A 15,788-nucleotide genomic window follows, 5' to 3' on the forward strand; every position below is an offset into this window, starting at 1 on the left:
CTAGATGGAGTTCTGCAACATAATTTTTCCAGACTTTGATTTATGATATACCTGGAATTACCAAGCACCATCACTCTGAGTTTGGGGTAAAGTATACAAAAAAAATTATTGCCATTAACTTCTATATGTTTATTCTACAGATTATCTTACACCGAACTGATCAAGTACTTCGAAAATGACTTCAAAATGTCTCTTGGTGCCCTTCGTACTTGCTGCACTAACTCTTTCAACTGCGTTTTCTCTCCAACCAGACCAGCAGCAAAAGGTTCTACTAGTTTCATTTGATGGATTCCGTTGGGATTACTTATATAAAGTTCCAACACCCCATTTTCATTATGTTATGAAGTACGGTGTTCACGTGAAACAAGTTACTAACATTTTTATTACAAAGACCTACCCTAACCATTATACTTTGGTAACTGGCCTCTTTGCTGAGAGTCATGGGATTGTTGCAAATGACATGTTTGACCCTATTCTGAACAAATCTTTCTCCTTGGATCACATGAATATTTATGATTCTGAGTTTTGGGAAGAAGCGACGCCAATATGGATCACAAATCAGAGGGCAGGACATAGTAGTGGTGCAGCCATGTGGCCTGGAGCAGATGTAGAAGTACACAACAGCTTTCCTACTCACTACATGCCTTACAATGAGTCTGTTTCCTTTGAAGATAGAGTTGCCAAAATTATTGAATGGTTTACATCAAAGGAGCCCATAAATCTCGGTCTTCTCTATTGGGAAGACCCTGATGACATGGGCCACCATTTAGGACCCGACAGTCCACTCATGGGGCCTGTCATTTCAGATATTGACAACAAGTTAGGATATCTCATACAAAGGCTGAAAAAGGCAAAGTTGTGGAATGATCTGAATCTAATCATCACAAGTGATCATGGAATGACTCAGTGTTCTGAAGAAAGGGTGATAGAACTTGACCAATACCTGGACAAAGACCACTATACCCTGATTGACCAATCTCCAGTGGCAGCCATCTTGCCAAAAGAAGGTAAGTCTGACCTGAGTGGTAACCTGAGGCTAGGTCTACATTTGCCCAGTGTGATGAGGGGAATAGAGATTTCTGTTTCTGTGCCTTTTTAGTAAACTTGCCTGTGTCATGGTAATATTCTGGAATTTAATCCTTAGACTCTGAAAAAACAAAATCTCTTTCCTCAGAGTCTAATTTTTTCCTAGAATATTGAAATTGATGCTCTCTCTATATTTATGGTAGTAGGTTGTAACCATTTTGTAATCATAGAATATGACGAAAGCTACAGTTTCCCTTCTCAGCAAAAGTGAGATGCACAGATACATACAAAATTTGAATACAATTACAGTGAGTTCATGGAATCCCTAAAGCCTTCTCTAGACCCTTAATTAGGATCTGCTTAATAGGGAAGCAGTAGAGTATAAGAAGGAGAAAGAGCTTTGGTTAATCTGAGATTCATTTTCCTTATTTATAAGTAGGGAAAGTAATAAAGATACCTTGTACTTTTTAAAACCTATCCTGGAATCCTCATACCCAACCTGTCACCTGGGGGCATTGTCTCCTTTGACATGAAGACAGGTATGATAGGTATGATAGCTGAAAAGGTTTAACATCCCCAGGCCACAAAGTAAGTGGCAAAACATGACTCAGACCTGCTCTTCTGACTCACATTTTATCACCTCTTGGGGTTGGTTTTAGGTATCAAATGGGAGAACAAGAGCGTAAAAAGCTGGAGTATCTCACAATTGAGAATTCTATCCCTCAGTCTCTCAGAGAGAAATTAAGAGAATCATGTGAAACAGCAAATGTTACAATATGCGTGTGCACCTACACACAGAGTTTTCAACAAATAAAAAAGTTTTTCCCAATTAAAAAAAAACAAAATAAACCCTCAAATTCCCCTATAAAATTGGAATGGTGTTCTCTTGTTGGGGTGTGGGAGGCAGGGACAAAGCCCCAATAAATGAATATGAAAAATAAGAAAAGAAATGAAAGACAGTGCCCAGGTTTGCTGCAGTTGCAGTTACAAGGAACACCTTGGCAACAACTCCAGTGTTTTGAGGACTTTTCCATTTTACAAGCTGCTTTCCACCTTCAGTCTGTCTTTTCCCAGCCCCGACGCTCTACTTACCATGTTTTCTTGCTAGAGATTCTCTGTCCCTGCACTCATAACTATGAGAACCTAGCTCTTTGTTGAAGTATTTTAGTACTCTAGACATTTTACTTAGTGCCATCAATGAATATATGTGTGTGTATATGTGTTGAAGTCTAGAGATTAGAGATTTCTAGTTCTATAAAATGTCCTCTCTGAATTTATTTACGACAGAAAATTAATTATTTCTCAGTTTCCCCTCCCAAAAGGGAGGGAGTTCTAATGTGTCTGTGTGTATTTCGTTATGTTCAGCTTGCTGGCTTTTTGCCTCAGTAGGGAGTCTGTTGCCCATGGTTGTTTATCTGATTGTAGCAATGAGTGTCTTGTTCTAAGTGCCTCTCCTACCTTCTCTTTAGGTAAATTTGATGAAGTCTATGAAGCACTAGCTCATGCTCATCCTAATCTTACTGTTTACAAAAAAGAAGAGATTCCAGAAAGATGGCATTACAAATATAACAGTCGAATTCAACCAATCATAGCAGTGGCTGACAAGGGGTGGTATATTTTACAGAATAAGTCAGAAGACTTTCTGTGTGAGTATGTTACGGTATTTCTTCCCATTATGCACCATTTTTCAGTAAAGTGGAGGCTATGGATAATGCAGCAGTTTATTTACTGATGTTTTTACCCTCTGTTACTTAAATGTTGAAGGAATCACGTTGCGTCAATACTTAACTATCTAGAAATGCTTTTTTAGACATTGGTCCTTGACATATATAAGAGACGTACAAAAGTGTCGCTTTAAGTAGAATTGGGTTCCTACCATGTTTACTGCTAATGGCATTAGCAGTGTGTTCATGACTCATAGTACCAGGTGTGTATAGATGCATGGTTTCCAGTTCTTAAAGCAGTTTTTACATACTGATCATAAACTGCAAAACAGTATTTAATCATGCCACGGAAACTGTATTAAGAAGCCCTTTAAAAATGGTTTCTTTGGCCATGAGAATAATTTCCACCTTTGTATGTTCAGATTTTCAGGTATTGTGCAGGTAGCTCTTATGTTAGAGTGATTGCTCAAAAAAGGACTGCTATTTTTTAGGAGATTTTTATTTGACAGTTATCATAAATTTAAGAGCGCTCTCTAGAAATTTTCATTTAGTGAACTAAAAGTACACAATAGAGTGGTCACCTCTATTTTTGATAGAAAACCTTATATTTTCATTGATTCAACAAATAATTGAATATTGTCGCCCGTAGTCCTTCTCAGCGAGAGTTCCACAAGATAATTAAGCCCTAATGTTTAAAAGCAGTGATTCTCAAAGTGTCTTCCCTGGCCAGCAGCAAAGCATCCAAATCAACTGAGAACTTGTTAGAAATAAAAAATTCCTGGGCCCAACCCAGACCTGCTGAATTAGAAACTGTGAGGATAAGGCCTAGCAATCTGTGTTTGTACATGCCCCACCCCAGGGCTCTCATACACACTGAAGTTTGAGAACCACTGTCTTTAGGCATCCATTATTAAATACTATCTACTAGATCAAGCATTTATGGTAGGGGTTACCATTGCAAAACAAAATCCCTATTCATGGGAAAGATTTTGTATAAGTCATAATGATTTAATTTGAAATCTGATTTTCTAATAAATGTGATAGGAGAGAATCATTTTTATCTTCATGACTGAGAGTCCAGATCCCACCTTCTCATGGAAATGAACACAGCAATCCTCCAATTACAAATTATATAATGACGTAGTAACTTGTGAGATAATTACTAGTGATTCAGAAATCTGGCATTATTTTTACATGAATAGACTCAAAGAATCATGGCATTTAGAATGACTTCTTCAGATAGATTTTACCGGGAAAATTTCAAATGACTTTGAGGTGACTAGGGGTCAGTTCATGACTTCCAGAGAAATTGATTAAGGACTTTTTGGGGGGCTATGTTTGTGTTCCCATTGCATATTTTCCTGTAGCAATTATAGGTATTAGAGTTTAACTTACTAGTCATTCCTCTACCATTATTTTTTAAATTAAAAAAATTATTTTATTATGGGTACATAATAGTTGTATTTCTTTATGGGGTACTTGTGATATTTTGATACATTCATATGATGTGTAAAGATCAAATCACCATCACCTGAACTAATTATCTTTTCTTGATGATAACAAAGCCTATTGGTTTTCTTAGGTTGCCATCTTAATAGCAGTAGCTCCTTTGCCTTGCACCCTGATGTTATGCTAGGCACACATACCTTTAAAATGTGGCTATTGTTCTCAATTTTGCATTAATTTTATATCACTTGATATCTACGTCAGAAGACTCCTAAAGCTTTTACCTTATTCATAACCACACTAAAGTACACAATGCTAACTTGGATCCTGCACTGAACCATCAAAGTCAAGATTTTTTTTCCCTCTACGAACAGGTACTGACCTGTTTTTTAGTAGTGCATTGTAGCTGTAACTATCCATTGGATTTTTGTGGTGGTTTTTGTTTTTCTTTATGTGTTGTTTTTCCCTTTTTATTGGTAATTAGAAGTTTATTGTCTTCATGATTAAGACTAATAGCGTCTTTATCCCTTTATCTTCAGAACAATAATTGGAACATAGTAGGTACTGTATTTGCTGAATATTAGTTTGCCAGCCACCAAAAAAAAAAAAAAAAACAAAACTAATTTTTTCCTGACTTGGCTCAGTTTTGCTCTCTACCCTGCTTCCTCTATCACATAAGGCAGCGTTGGCCTGCGAGAAGCATTTGTGATCATTTGACTTTTCATTTCCTAAAGTAAACTGTGATGTTGACAACAGCACAGATTATTTGTAAAAGACTATTTTATTTTTCCAATCAAATTAGATAAAATTTGCGTTTAAGTTCAGAGCTTGACCGTATAATAGTTATTTCCATTTTAATGTCATCTGGTTGGCTAACTTATTCATGCATTTTCTTTTTGCAGTAGGCAACCACGGTTACGATAATGCATTAGCAGAAATGCATCCAATATTTTTAGCCCACGGTCCTGCCTTCAGAAAGAATTTCACAAAAGAAGCCATGAACTCCACAGATCTGTACCCGCTGCTGTGCCACCTCCTCAACATCACCACCATGCCACACAATGGATCATTCAGGAATGTGCAGGATCTGCTCAGTTCAGTAACTCCAAGCCAAACTCCTTATACCCAGAGCACTACACTCCTCCTTGGGAGTGTCGGACCAGAAGAATATGAGCAAGAGGAGTCGTACCCTTATTTCATAGGGGTCGCTCTTGGCAGCATTATAGTGATTGTGTTTTCTGTAATTTTCATTAAACATTTAATTCGCAGCCAAATACCTGCCTTACAAGATATGCAGGCTGAAATATCTCAACCGTTATTACAAGCCTAATGCTACTTTGAAGTGAAATTGCATATTGAAGTGGAGATTGCAAAGTTCTGTCAGTGTTTAAAGGTTTCAAATTCTAAGAAACCAGATGCAGACATTTGCAGAGACTGTCAAGCAGTTATATACATATATAGGTACAGTCTCTGACACACACACCAAAATACTCAGACCTGCAAGGATTAAAGATGTGAGAGTATGTCTCCATTGTTCTCTTTAGCTTGGGGAGAGAGAAGATCCTGCTTTATTTGGACTTGGCACATAATGTATATATTTAACAACTTTGCACTATTTAAAATACTTTATACATTGCACTTTTAATTGCTTTCCTAATGAGAACTTTTATTTGAAATACACTTTATGGACAATTATGTCTTACAATTTGGTTGAAAACAACAACTTTTTGTGCCCATGTCACAGAATAGTACTTATTCATTGTTCAAACTGGATGAAGTTTCTTGTAATTCTTGAATAATGTAGAAATCTATTCCCTTAAATCAGGACAACCATTGAAAATTAAGTGTGACAACCTTTGTACCTTTAATTTTGGAGAGATGTATTCCCTACAGCAGGGTGCATCTGCGGGCGTTTCTTGTCATATTTCTTTCCAAAAAAACATGGGTTTTCATTTGTTTTTTCCCCAAAAGAGATCCAAATGCTGACAGATTCATTCTGTCATAAAATTAACTATTGCTATTTTCTGATTAGTCATATTACTCTGATCTTTATATAATGAAGTCACCATGAATATACATTTCTTTCCTGTGTAGTTCAGCAATGGCCTGAATAGAAGAGATCAGGCACCATCTCAGCAATGTTTTCTCTTGTCCATGATTAATTTGCTTCTTTGAAATCATTATCAATTATTAATCATTATCAATAGCATTAAAAATCAAATTAGATTTTAAAAAGTTTGTTTTCTTTCTGGTAGCATGTAATAACAGCACAAGCATCTTTTAGATTTGCACATTTGAAGATCCAAAGTTGAAAAACAGCATAAATTATATTAGGTAAAATATAGGCCACTCAATTCTTGAAAAGAGCTGTGTGGAACCTGAGAAATAAATTAGGACACATCTGAGATGTTCACTCTCTACCCAGAGCAATGGTAATGATTGCCTACTGGCAAAAACTAGAAAAATAACTCCTAGCGGTAACTGGTATTAAAACAGAGGAACTGCAATTATGTAGCCCTGTTTCAAGAAATATTTAAATACCCACCTACCAGCTACTGGGTGGAATCAAAGATGGATCCAAGTCCACAAGTAGACTTCTACCTCCTGGGTAGTAGTTTTCACCTGCCTGGTCATCTCATCCCCTCTCTTTCCAACCATGCAAGGCTGTGCTTTAGGTTCCAAAATAATTAAGAAGTTTGGGAGAGCCATGGTATTGTGTACAGTTTCTTAGAGGAAAGTGGAAGCCTTGAAAGGAAAAGCTTTCCTTAAAGAAAGCATAAAGCAGATTGCAGCCACATGGTTAATAAGTAGATATTAATAAAATGGTATAACTCTTGCAGAAAGAAAGGACAAATTGGATGTGAAGAACAAAAATGACAAGAGTTAAAAATATAATTAATTGAATTTAAGTGCTTCTAAAATTAGGTGAATTATTTTTTAAATGATAATACTAAAGGAATATTAGCACCTAACTCTCATTTCATTACAAAATCTCATAATAGGATGGAATTGAACAACAGGAAATGGCCTATAGATTAAAAAGCAGAGAATCTAGATGGTCATGGTAGCAAACTCCCCAGAATTTTATACTGTGGATTAGACATCCCAGAATACTTGAGCACTCATGTTGGCTTGCTTTGTAGCTACGAACTTAGCTGCATTATTGAGATGTCAGTATAATGACTAAAAGATGAAATTAGTCCATTGTAAAGCATCACTGTTCAAATCTGTCCATTTAAATGAATTGTTGCATTAAATTCATTTCAGAAGGTGCCATTACCTTAGTAGTAAGAAGAAAGTAAATTCTGTAACATTGATGAAAGCATTAAAATTCTGATATGAAGATTTGATTATTGGATGGTTTCTTTTACTTGCAGATACTTATTTTCCTATAAACTGTCAGTGGGAGAGTTTACCTGAAGGAAAATGAAATTTTAAGCTTTTCTGGAAAGAAAATCTTATCACTCATACTTTGATAGCTTTTTGTTTTGTTTTACCTACATGTCTTCATGGTCAAACCTTCTATGCAATCAACACAAATTAGCATGTGGAAATAAAATTTAGACTAGCTAATCTTACAAATCTTAAGAATTTTTTTAAAAGTTCAGAGGAATGGAGCTCCACCCTCCCACCATTTTTGCTCAACATCCTCCAGCCATTTTGTACAATTTGTTATTTGATAAGATTTTTTTTAGTGTGTGTTTCACAATTTCTTCTCCCTCTGCCACCTGCCATTTAGATTTAAATTGCTTTATAAAATGCTATCTGACTCTCTAAGGTAAAACTAGCATCCAATTAGTTTCTTACAAGAACCCATTCTTTGTAGAAAATCTAATGAAAGACCTAGCTCTTCTAGTTGTCATTTTTTTTCAGCTAGTCATTAAATGAGGGGGACAAGTTTTATAACCATAGAGCTAGAAAGGATCTAAGGGATCATTCAACCCCTTGATTTAACAGGGGCCTTTGCACAGCGGTGAAGGGACTAGCATGACATATTAGTGCCAGAGCTGGAAGCAGGACCCAGGTTTCCTGCTTCAGTTTGGACTTAAAGTCAAGCTGCAGCCTAAGTTGGTTTACTTCCTGTTCTTCCTATCCCAAGCAGGAGGTGTAAGTGCAGCTCCCACCCTTGGCAAGCTCTGTACTCCAGCTTTGACCTTCAGCCATGCAAGGCTCACAGCTTTCCTCCAGACTGGCCAATACCCCAGGACAATGCCCCAAGACAAAAATCGTCCAGAATGCTGGACTCACTTCTCAGGATTTCAGTCTTCTCTGAATCTCACCCTGGTAATTCCTCATTACCTTGTGGGCAATTTGATGCTTTAGAAAAGACATTTAAAAATATATTGTATTAATAACTTCCAATCAGGACAAGATGACATAGACTCGCTTTTCCTTGCTTATACATGCTATTAACTGTAAACCCTGGAAATGGTGCAAGAGGCTCTGAAGAGCGGTAAGACGGCTGAGAGCTGATTCGGGACCTCAGGGCTGGAGAAACAACATAACGGCAGGGCTTCCCATGACCCCCATCCAACAGAAGAAAGCCACGCAAAGCCTGTATTCCCCAATCCCAGTCTAGCAAGACAGTACCCACCAGGGGAGGCTTATTCCTCTCTGGATCAAAGAGGATTCTCTATAAACATCAGGTAAGCCTGTATCACCAGCAAGTGGAACTAACATAACTAATGAGGAGTATTGATTGGGAGCCAGTTAAAAACAAGCATCCAAGAGCAACATTCTCCTTCTCCGCCATGGGGATTGAGCCTGCCTTCCACTGAGAAGTACAGAGGTGGACAAGCAGAACCTACAAGAGACAGCCAGCTACAGCAGACAGTCTGGGGAACCTCTTTGTCTCCAAAGGCTTGAGACTCTTCTCCCCTGCCCAGAGGCACTGGGGTGAGAAGGCAAGACCTTAAAAAGGGACCCAGTTACAGCAAGTAGCCTGGTCTGGGAAATCTCCGTGTAACCATGGCCTGAAACTCTCCTCCTCTGCCCAGAAACTTCATAATGGGCAAGAGGCACCAATAAGGGACTCCCACCATACCACTTCCCCACCAAGGGATACCGGGCAGCTGGCCTGGGGAAAACCCTTGTGCCTCTCTCAGGCAGGACCTGCAGAGACCAGTGGGAATCTCAGCAGCACCACATAATCCAACAGACCAAAATAACACCACAAAGGCTGTGAAAATTAAGCTGCCATTGAAACTACAGCCCACAAAAGTAGGTCAAGACCTTCATGCTAAACCTCAATAGTGTGACTTCCTGCTGAAATAAAAAATTTAAAGGGAACCCATCATCTCCTAACATAACAAATAAGATATCCAGGATAGAACTGAAAATTACTTGTATACCTAGAATGAAGACAATCCCAACTAGAAAGAGAAAAGACAATTGACGGCAACACCAAGATGAATCCGATGTTGGGATGGTACCACAAGAAACAAAACAGCGATCACAAAAATACTTCAACAATCAACTGCAAATTATCTTTAAAATGAAAAGGTAGAAAATAGCAAAGAAATAACAGTTATTTTTTTAAATGAAAATTACAAAACTTAAAAATAAAATTATAAAGAAGACTCACCAGATGGACTCAATAGTAGAATGGAGTCGGTAGAGGATAAAACTAGTGAACTTAAATACAGAACAATAGAATTCACAACATTTAACAAGCTTCAGGGACCTGTGGGACAATAAGAAAAAATCCAACATTCATATCACCAGGGTCCTAGAAGGGAGGCTGAAAGATTACTTGACAAAATAATGGCTCAAACTTGAGTGAAGACACACATCTATGGATCCAAGAAGCTGAGTGAACCCTCAAATAGGATACACTCAAAGAAATTCATATCTAGATACACCATAAGTAAACTTGTGAAAAAGAAAAGAAAAATCTTGAAAAGTAGCCAACAACTCATTACTTATAAGGGATATAAGTATACTTATTGGGGAATTCTAATGACAGCAGATTTCTTATTTCAAGTCATGGATGCCAGAAGACACTGGCACAATATTTTTCAAGTGCTGAAAAAAAGTACTGTCTTCCACCAATTCTGTGTACCACGAAACTATCCTTCAAGAATGAAGGGAGGCTGGATGTGGTGGCTCACGCCTATAATCGCAGCACTTTGGGAGGCCAAGGTAGGAGGATCGCTTGAGCCTGGGAGTTCAAGACCAGCCTGGACAATATAACAAGACCCCATTTCTACAAAAAAAAAAAATTTGTTTTAACTATCTGGGCATGGTGGTGTTCACCTGAATTCCCAGCTACTCGGGAGGCTGAGGCTAGGGGATCACTTGAGCCCAGGAATTGGAGGTTGCAGTGAGCTATGATTGCACCATTGTACTCTGCCCTGGGCAACAGAGCAAGATCTTGTCTTTAAAATGATAATAATAATAAGGAAATAAAATGATTCCTAGAAGTAGAGAAACTAAAAGAAGTTGTCACTAGCAGACCTACTTTTAAAGATAGTCTGAAGGAAGTTCTTCAAACAGAAAGGAAATGATTAAAAAAAATAATCTTGGCGTATTAGGAAGAAAGATGGAAAGAAAAGAGCAGGGATATAAGTACATACAACAGACTATCTTTTTTCACATGAGTGTTATAAATCATATTTTATGTTCGAAACAGCAATTATAATACCATCTGATACTCAAAACAATATTTAAATGTGTGGAAGGTAAAGGGACCTAAATGGAAGTGAGGTTTCCACACTTCACTCAAAGTAGTAAAATGTTAATGCCAGTAGACTGTTTGTTATAAGTCACATATAGATGCTGCAACACTCAGAGCAGTCAATGCAAGAACTATACAAAGAGATACACTCAAAAACACTACAAATAAATCAAGAAAAAATTTAAAAATTTTAATGTAATACACAGAAAGGCAAAAGGAGAGAAACAGAGGAATAAGAACCAGGGGAAAAAAAACTAAAAAAAAAAAAAAAAAAAAGATAATAAAATGACAGAATTGACTAAGGTATTGATAATTATCTTAAATGTAAATTATCTAAATACACCAATTTCAAAAGACAGAGATTGGCAGAATGAAAAACAGCAACAAAAAATGGTGCTACTATAGTGACTTATAAGAAACTCACTTCAAATTCAAGACACAGGTAGGTCAAAAATCAAAGGATGGGAAAAGATATGCTATGGAACATCAATTTTTAAAAAGCAGAAATGGCTGTGTTAATATGTGGCAAAGTTGACCTCAGAGAAAATTACTACAGACTAAGAGGGACATTACATAATGATAAAAGGAATAGTGACAAATTTATATAATGTAATACACAATATTCCACCAGGAATATATAACAAGATTAAATGTTATACATCCTAACCAGCAGAAGTTCAAAATACATGAAGACAAAAACTGATAGAATTGAAAGGAAAAAGAGATAAATCACGATTATAATTGGGCACTTCAACACCCCCTTCTCAATAACATATCAAAATATATGGGACGAATCTAAAGCAGTACTGGGAGGGACGTTTACAGGGCTAAAAGCTTACATGAAATATGGAAAGGTCTCAAATCAGCAACCTGAGTTCATACCTCAAGGGATGAGAAACAGCAAAATAAAGGAAGCAAAAGGAAGAAAATAATAAAGATTATAGCAGAAATCAATAAAATTGAAAACAGAAAAACAATAGAGAAAAATCAATGAAACGAAAACCTACTTCTTTGAAAAAATTTATAAATCTCTGGCAAAACTGACAAAAATAAAAAAGAGACACAATCATAACATCAGTAATGAAATAAGGGCTATCACTAAAGATCCGGCAGATATTAAAAAGATAATAAAGGACTATTAGGAACAATGTTACCCTCATAAAATCAACAACTTAAATTTGAAAACCATAAACTACCAAAAACTCAAGCAAGATGAAACAATCTCCATAGTCCTATATAATAAATAATTGAATTCATTATTAAAAAGTTTTTAAAAAAGAAATCTTCCAGCATGGATAGTTTTGTTGGATAACTCTACCAAACATTTTAAAAAGAATTAACACCAATTTTATACAATGTCTTCCAGAATATTGAAGAAGAGGGGAGCTTTTCCCAATTCATTTAGGAAGCTAGTATTACCAGTATTCCTCTGGTACCAAAACCAGCCAAAAATAGTACAAAAAAAGAAAACTACAGGCCAATATATCTAGTTAATTGAGACACAAAAATCCTCAAAAACATTAGCAAACTGAATCCAGTAATGAATAAAAAGAATTATACAACATTACCAAGAGGGATTTGCTATAGGTGGCAAGGCCAATTCGACATTCAAAACTCAATGTGATCCATCATATCAACAAGCTAAAGAAAAATGATATGATCATATCAATCTATGTAGAAAAAGCATTTGAAAAGACCCAACACCCATACATAGTAAAGAAAGAAAGAAAGAAAACCTCTTAGTAAGTTAGGTATAGAAGGGAACTCGCAACTTGATAGAGAACATTGTTTTTAAAACCTGCAACTAACATCTTACTGAACGGTGAAAGACTGAATGCTTTCCTTTGAAGATTGGGATCAACAGAGGGATGTCTCTTCTCCTAGTCTAGCTAACATAGTATTGGAAGTTCCAGCCACTGAAGTAAGGCAAGAAAAAAAAAGGCATACATATTGGTAAGAAAGAAATAAAACTATTCCTATTAGCAGATGACATAATTGTGTCGGAAATCTCAAAGAATCAATAAAACAAAACAGGTTCTCGCTCTTGCTCTGGCATATCTCGAACTCCTGACCTCAAGTGATCTTCCTGACTTGGCCTCCCAAAGTGCTAGGATTACAGGCATTAGCTACTGCGCCTGGCCAAGAAGAAAGACAAATTTCTTATGTACACCATCGTGTCATCTGTGAATATGAGTTTTATTTTCAATATTTATTTTTCTTGCCTTACTGCACTTGTCAGGCCCCCCAGTGCAATGTTAACTGTGTGAGAGTGAATATCCTTGCCTTATTCTCCTGATCTTAGGAAAAAGACATGGTATTTCATCATTCGGTATATTCTTTGTAGCTTTTTGTGTTTTTTTTTTTCTCTAGATGCCATTTATCAGCTTGAAGAAGTTCCCCTTTATTCCAAGTTTAATCAGTTTGTTTATTTAAATAATAAGTTTTGAATTTTGTCAAATGTTTTCCCACATTTGTTGATCTGATAGTGTTTTCCTTTTTTTTCTGTTAATATGAGTAACATTGATTTTCAATGATCAAACCAATGCTGCACTTCCGTGATAAACTCCACTTACTAATGTGTACTATCCTTCTGAAATACTGTTGGGTTCAACTACGTATTTTGTTAAGAATTTTTGTTCACAGGGATATTGGCCTATGATTTTAATATCTTCGTCAGGTATTAATATCGGTGTTACAGTGGCCTTAGAAAGAAGTTAGAACATGTTCCTTCTTCGTCTATTTTATGTAAGAGTTTGTGTAAAACTGATATCATTTTTTCCTCAAATGTGTGATAGAACTTAGAACTAATCAGTGAAATCACGTGGACTACAGGCACATGCCACCACCTCCGACTAAAAACATTAGTTTTATGAGGCAAATATAAACTGATATCCAAACCTGATAAAGAGTCACTTTGAGGCCTGACACTTTGTGTCTACTGGTTTATAACTGTCCCAATCTTTCTTTAAATATAACAATAGGTATATTTTAGTTTTCTCTTTCTCTGCTTGAGTCAATTTTATCCAATATTTTCCTAGGAATTATCCATTTCATTTTTACTTTCAAATTTGTGCCAAATAGTGTACTCTTATTTTTTAAAATATTCTGATTTTTTTTTTAACAAAATATCTGTGCTTTATGTCCCTCCACCACCCCGCCTCAGCCTCATTTTGATTAGGTTAGCATCTCAGCCCTTCAACTACCTCTTCATTTATAGGTGACATTAGGGACTCACCTTTATAGTTTTCTTCCTTTTGAATCTTGGCTTCTTAATTCTTCACTTCCTTGGAAATTCCTCAGTGCCTAAGCACCCATCTTTTATGTCTGTCCAGATTTTCTAGTCCTCAGCAAGAAGGTTGGCTTGAGTTGCATAGTCTACCATTACTGGAAATAGAACTCCTACATGTTCCTTTAAGAGTATCAAAAAAAGATGGTGGAGGGAACCTTCACAGAAATTTTAAATATAAAAAATATATTCACTCTCCTCAGTGAGCATTTCAAACAATGTGTAAATCGATAGTACTGTGTCTGATCTACAGGAGCTCCTTTATAAAATGTGTATTTGTATAGTGGGGTTATCTAGATTTCTTTTGGGGTTAATTCTATTGATCCTTTCCACCACCCCTGTCTAGGACAGTGGGTTTAAGCACGGTGGATATGAAAAGAATAAAAGAATGCATATTAGCTGACTAGCAATTCAGATCTTTAACACAAGAGGGAGGTCTGACCTGGAGACATGTATTTTTAAATCATCATCATGGAACCATCCGTGGAGAAGCTGACTAGCTTACTGACAGTGGAAATGAGATTTCAGAGGTCAAAAAAATAAAAGAAGGTATGTGGAAAGGTAGAAGTCCTGTATGGCAGTTTGGCTCACTCTCTGGGTGTAGATTCTGTCTTTGCCTCCCAGGTAATTTTGACATGGGACACGAGTCAGAGGATCTAGTCATTTCAACACCCACAACTACCTGCACTCACTTAAACGTTAGGATAAAGAATCAGCATGGGCTGCTGAGCAGTGGCTCACGCCTGTAATCCTAGAACTCTTGGGAGGCTGAGGTGGGAGGATCACCTGAGGTCAGGAGTTCCGGACCAGCCTGAGCAAGAACGAGACCCCGTCTCTACTAAAAAATACAAAAATTAGCCCAGCATCGTGGCGAGCGCCTGTAGTCCCAGCTACTCAGGAGGCTGAGGCAGGAGGATCACTTGAGCCCAGGAGTTTGAGGTTGCTGTGAGCTAGGCTGATGCCATGGTACTCCAGCCTGGGCAAGAGTGAGACTCTTTGTCTCAAAAAAAAAAAAAGGATCAGCATGTTTGTGTGTGAAAGGATCCCAGGACCAAACTGAATTATTTGCATTCTCACATATTCTCCAGCAACAGGGGTGTGTGTATGCACTGGCAAGGCATGGCGGGTGGGAGTTGTAAAGATACCCAAACACAGGCACCAAAGAGAGGCTGGGGGTGGGGAAAGAGGCAAAGCTGGCATCCAAACTTCAGGAAGCACAGGAACTGGAAGACGATTGTGGATCCCAAGGATCTCAGCAGCGTTAAACCACGAGTACACGTAAGTAATATGTTGGTATAAAGTTTTAACATTTTTGAAAGAACTCCCTTCTAATCAAAGTACCTTTTATTCTTTTGTTTTCTTATGAGTGATCACTGAATATCAAAATAGGAAATTAATTAATCACTGCTCTACTAGAGGGAACTTTGTTGAATCTATATGAAATTGGACAAGTCATTAAATACCTATGGCTATATACAAAATAAAGTTTAAATTCCACAACCCCTGCCCCATCCCCCTGTTTTATAATCAGCTTTTCCAAACTTCTTCCCTTCCACTGCAATTATAGTTCTGGAAGTCTGAAAAATTTATCTTGGCTTTCTTTCCAATGACTTATGCTCAATTGTATATTTACAATTTTTTAAAAATTTTGATTAAATGTTATATACACTTAATCTGGGTTGGGAAAAAA

General features: G+C 37.0%; 1 protein-coding gene across 2 annotated transcripts in view; it reads left to right on the forward strand.

Annotated features, from left to right (window-relative positions):
• Positions 1 to 6,363, forward strand: part of ENPP5 (ectonucleotide pyrophosphatase/phosphodiesterase 5 (putative)) — an 8,523-nt gene extending 2,160 nt beyond the window's left edge. For both annotated transcript variants that reach the window (XM_012664684.1, XM_012664683.1), the window contains exons 2-4: positions 141 to 1,007; positions 2,496 to 2,672; positions 5,039 to 6,363. In XM_012664684.1, coding sequence (XP_012520138.1) covers positions 176 to 1,007; positions 2,496 to 2,672; positions 5,039 to 5,466 — 1,437 coding nt within the window. In that variant the 5' untranslated portion in view covers positions 141 to 175 and the 3' untranslated portion in view covers positions 5,467 to 6,363. The remainder of the gene's footprint in view (positions 1 to 140; positions 1,008 to 2,495; positions 2,673 to 5,038) is intronic.
• Positions 6,364 to 15,788: the final 9,425 nt, after the last annotated feature.

Source organism: Propithecus coquereli, unplaced genomic scaffold, assembly GCF_000956105.1.
Source record: "Propithecus coquereli isolate 6110/MARCELLA unplaced genomic scaffold, Pcoq_1.0 Scaffold90, whole genome shotgun sequence".
Lineage (NCBI taxonomy): Eukaryota > Metazoa > Chordata > Mammalia > Primates > Indriidae > Propithecus > Propithecus coquereli.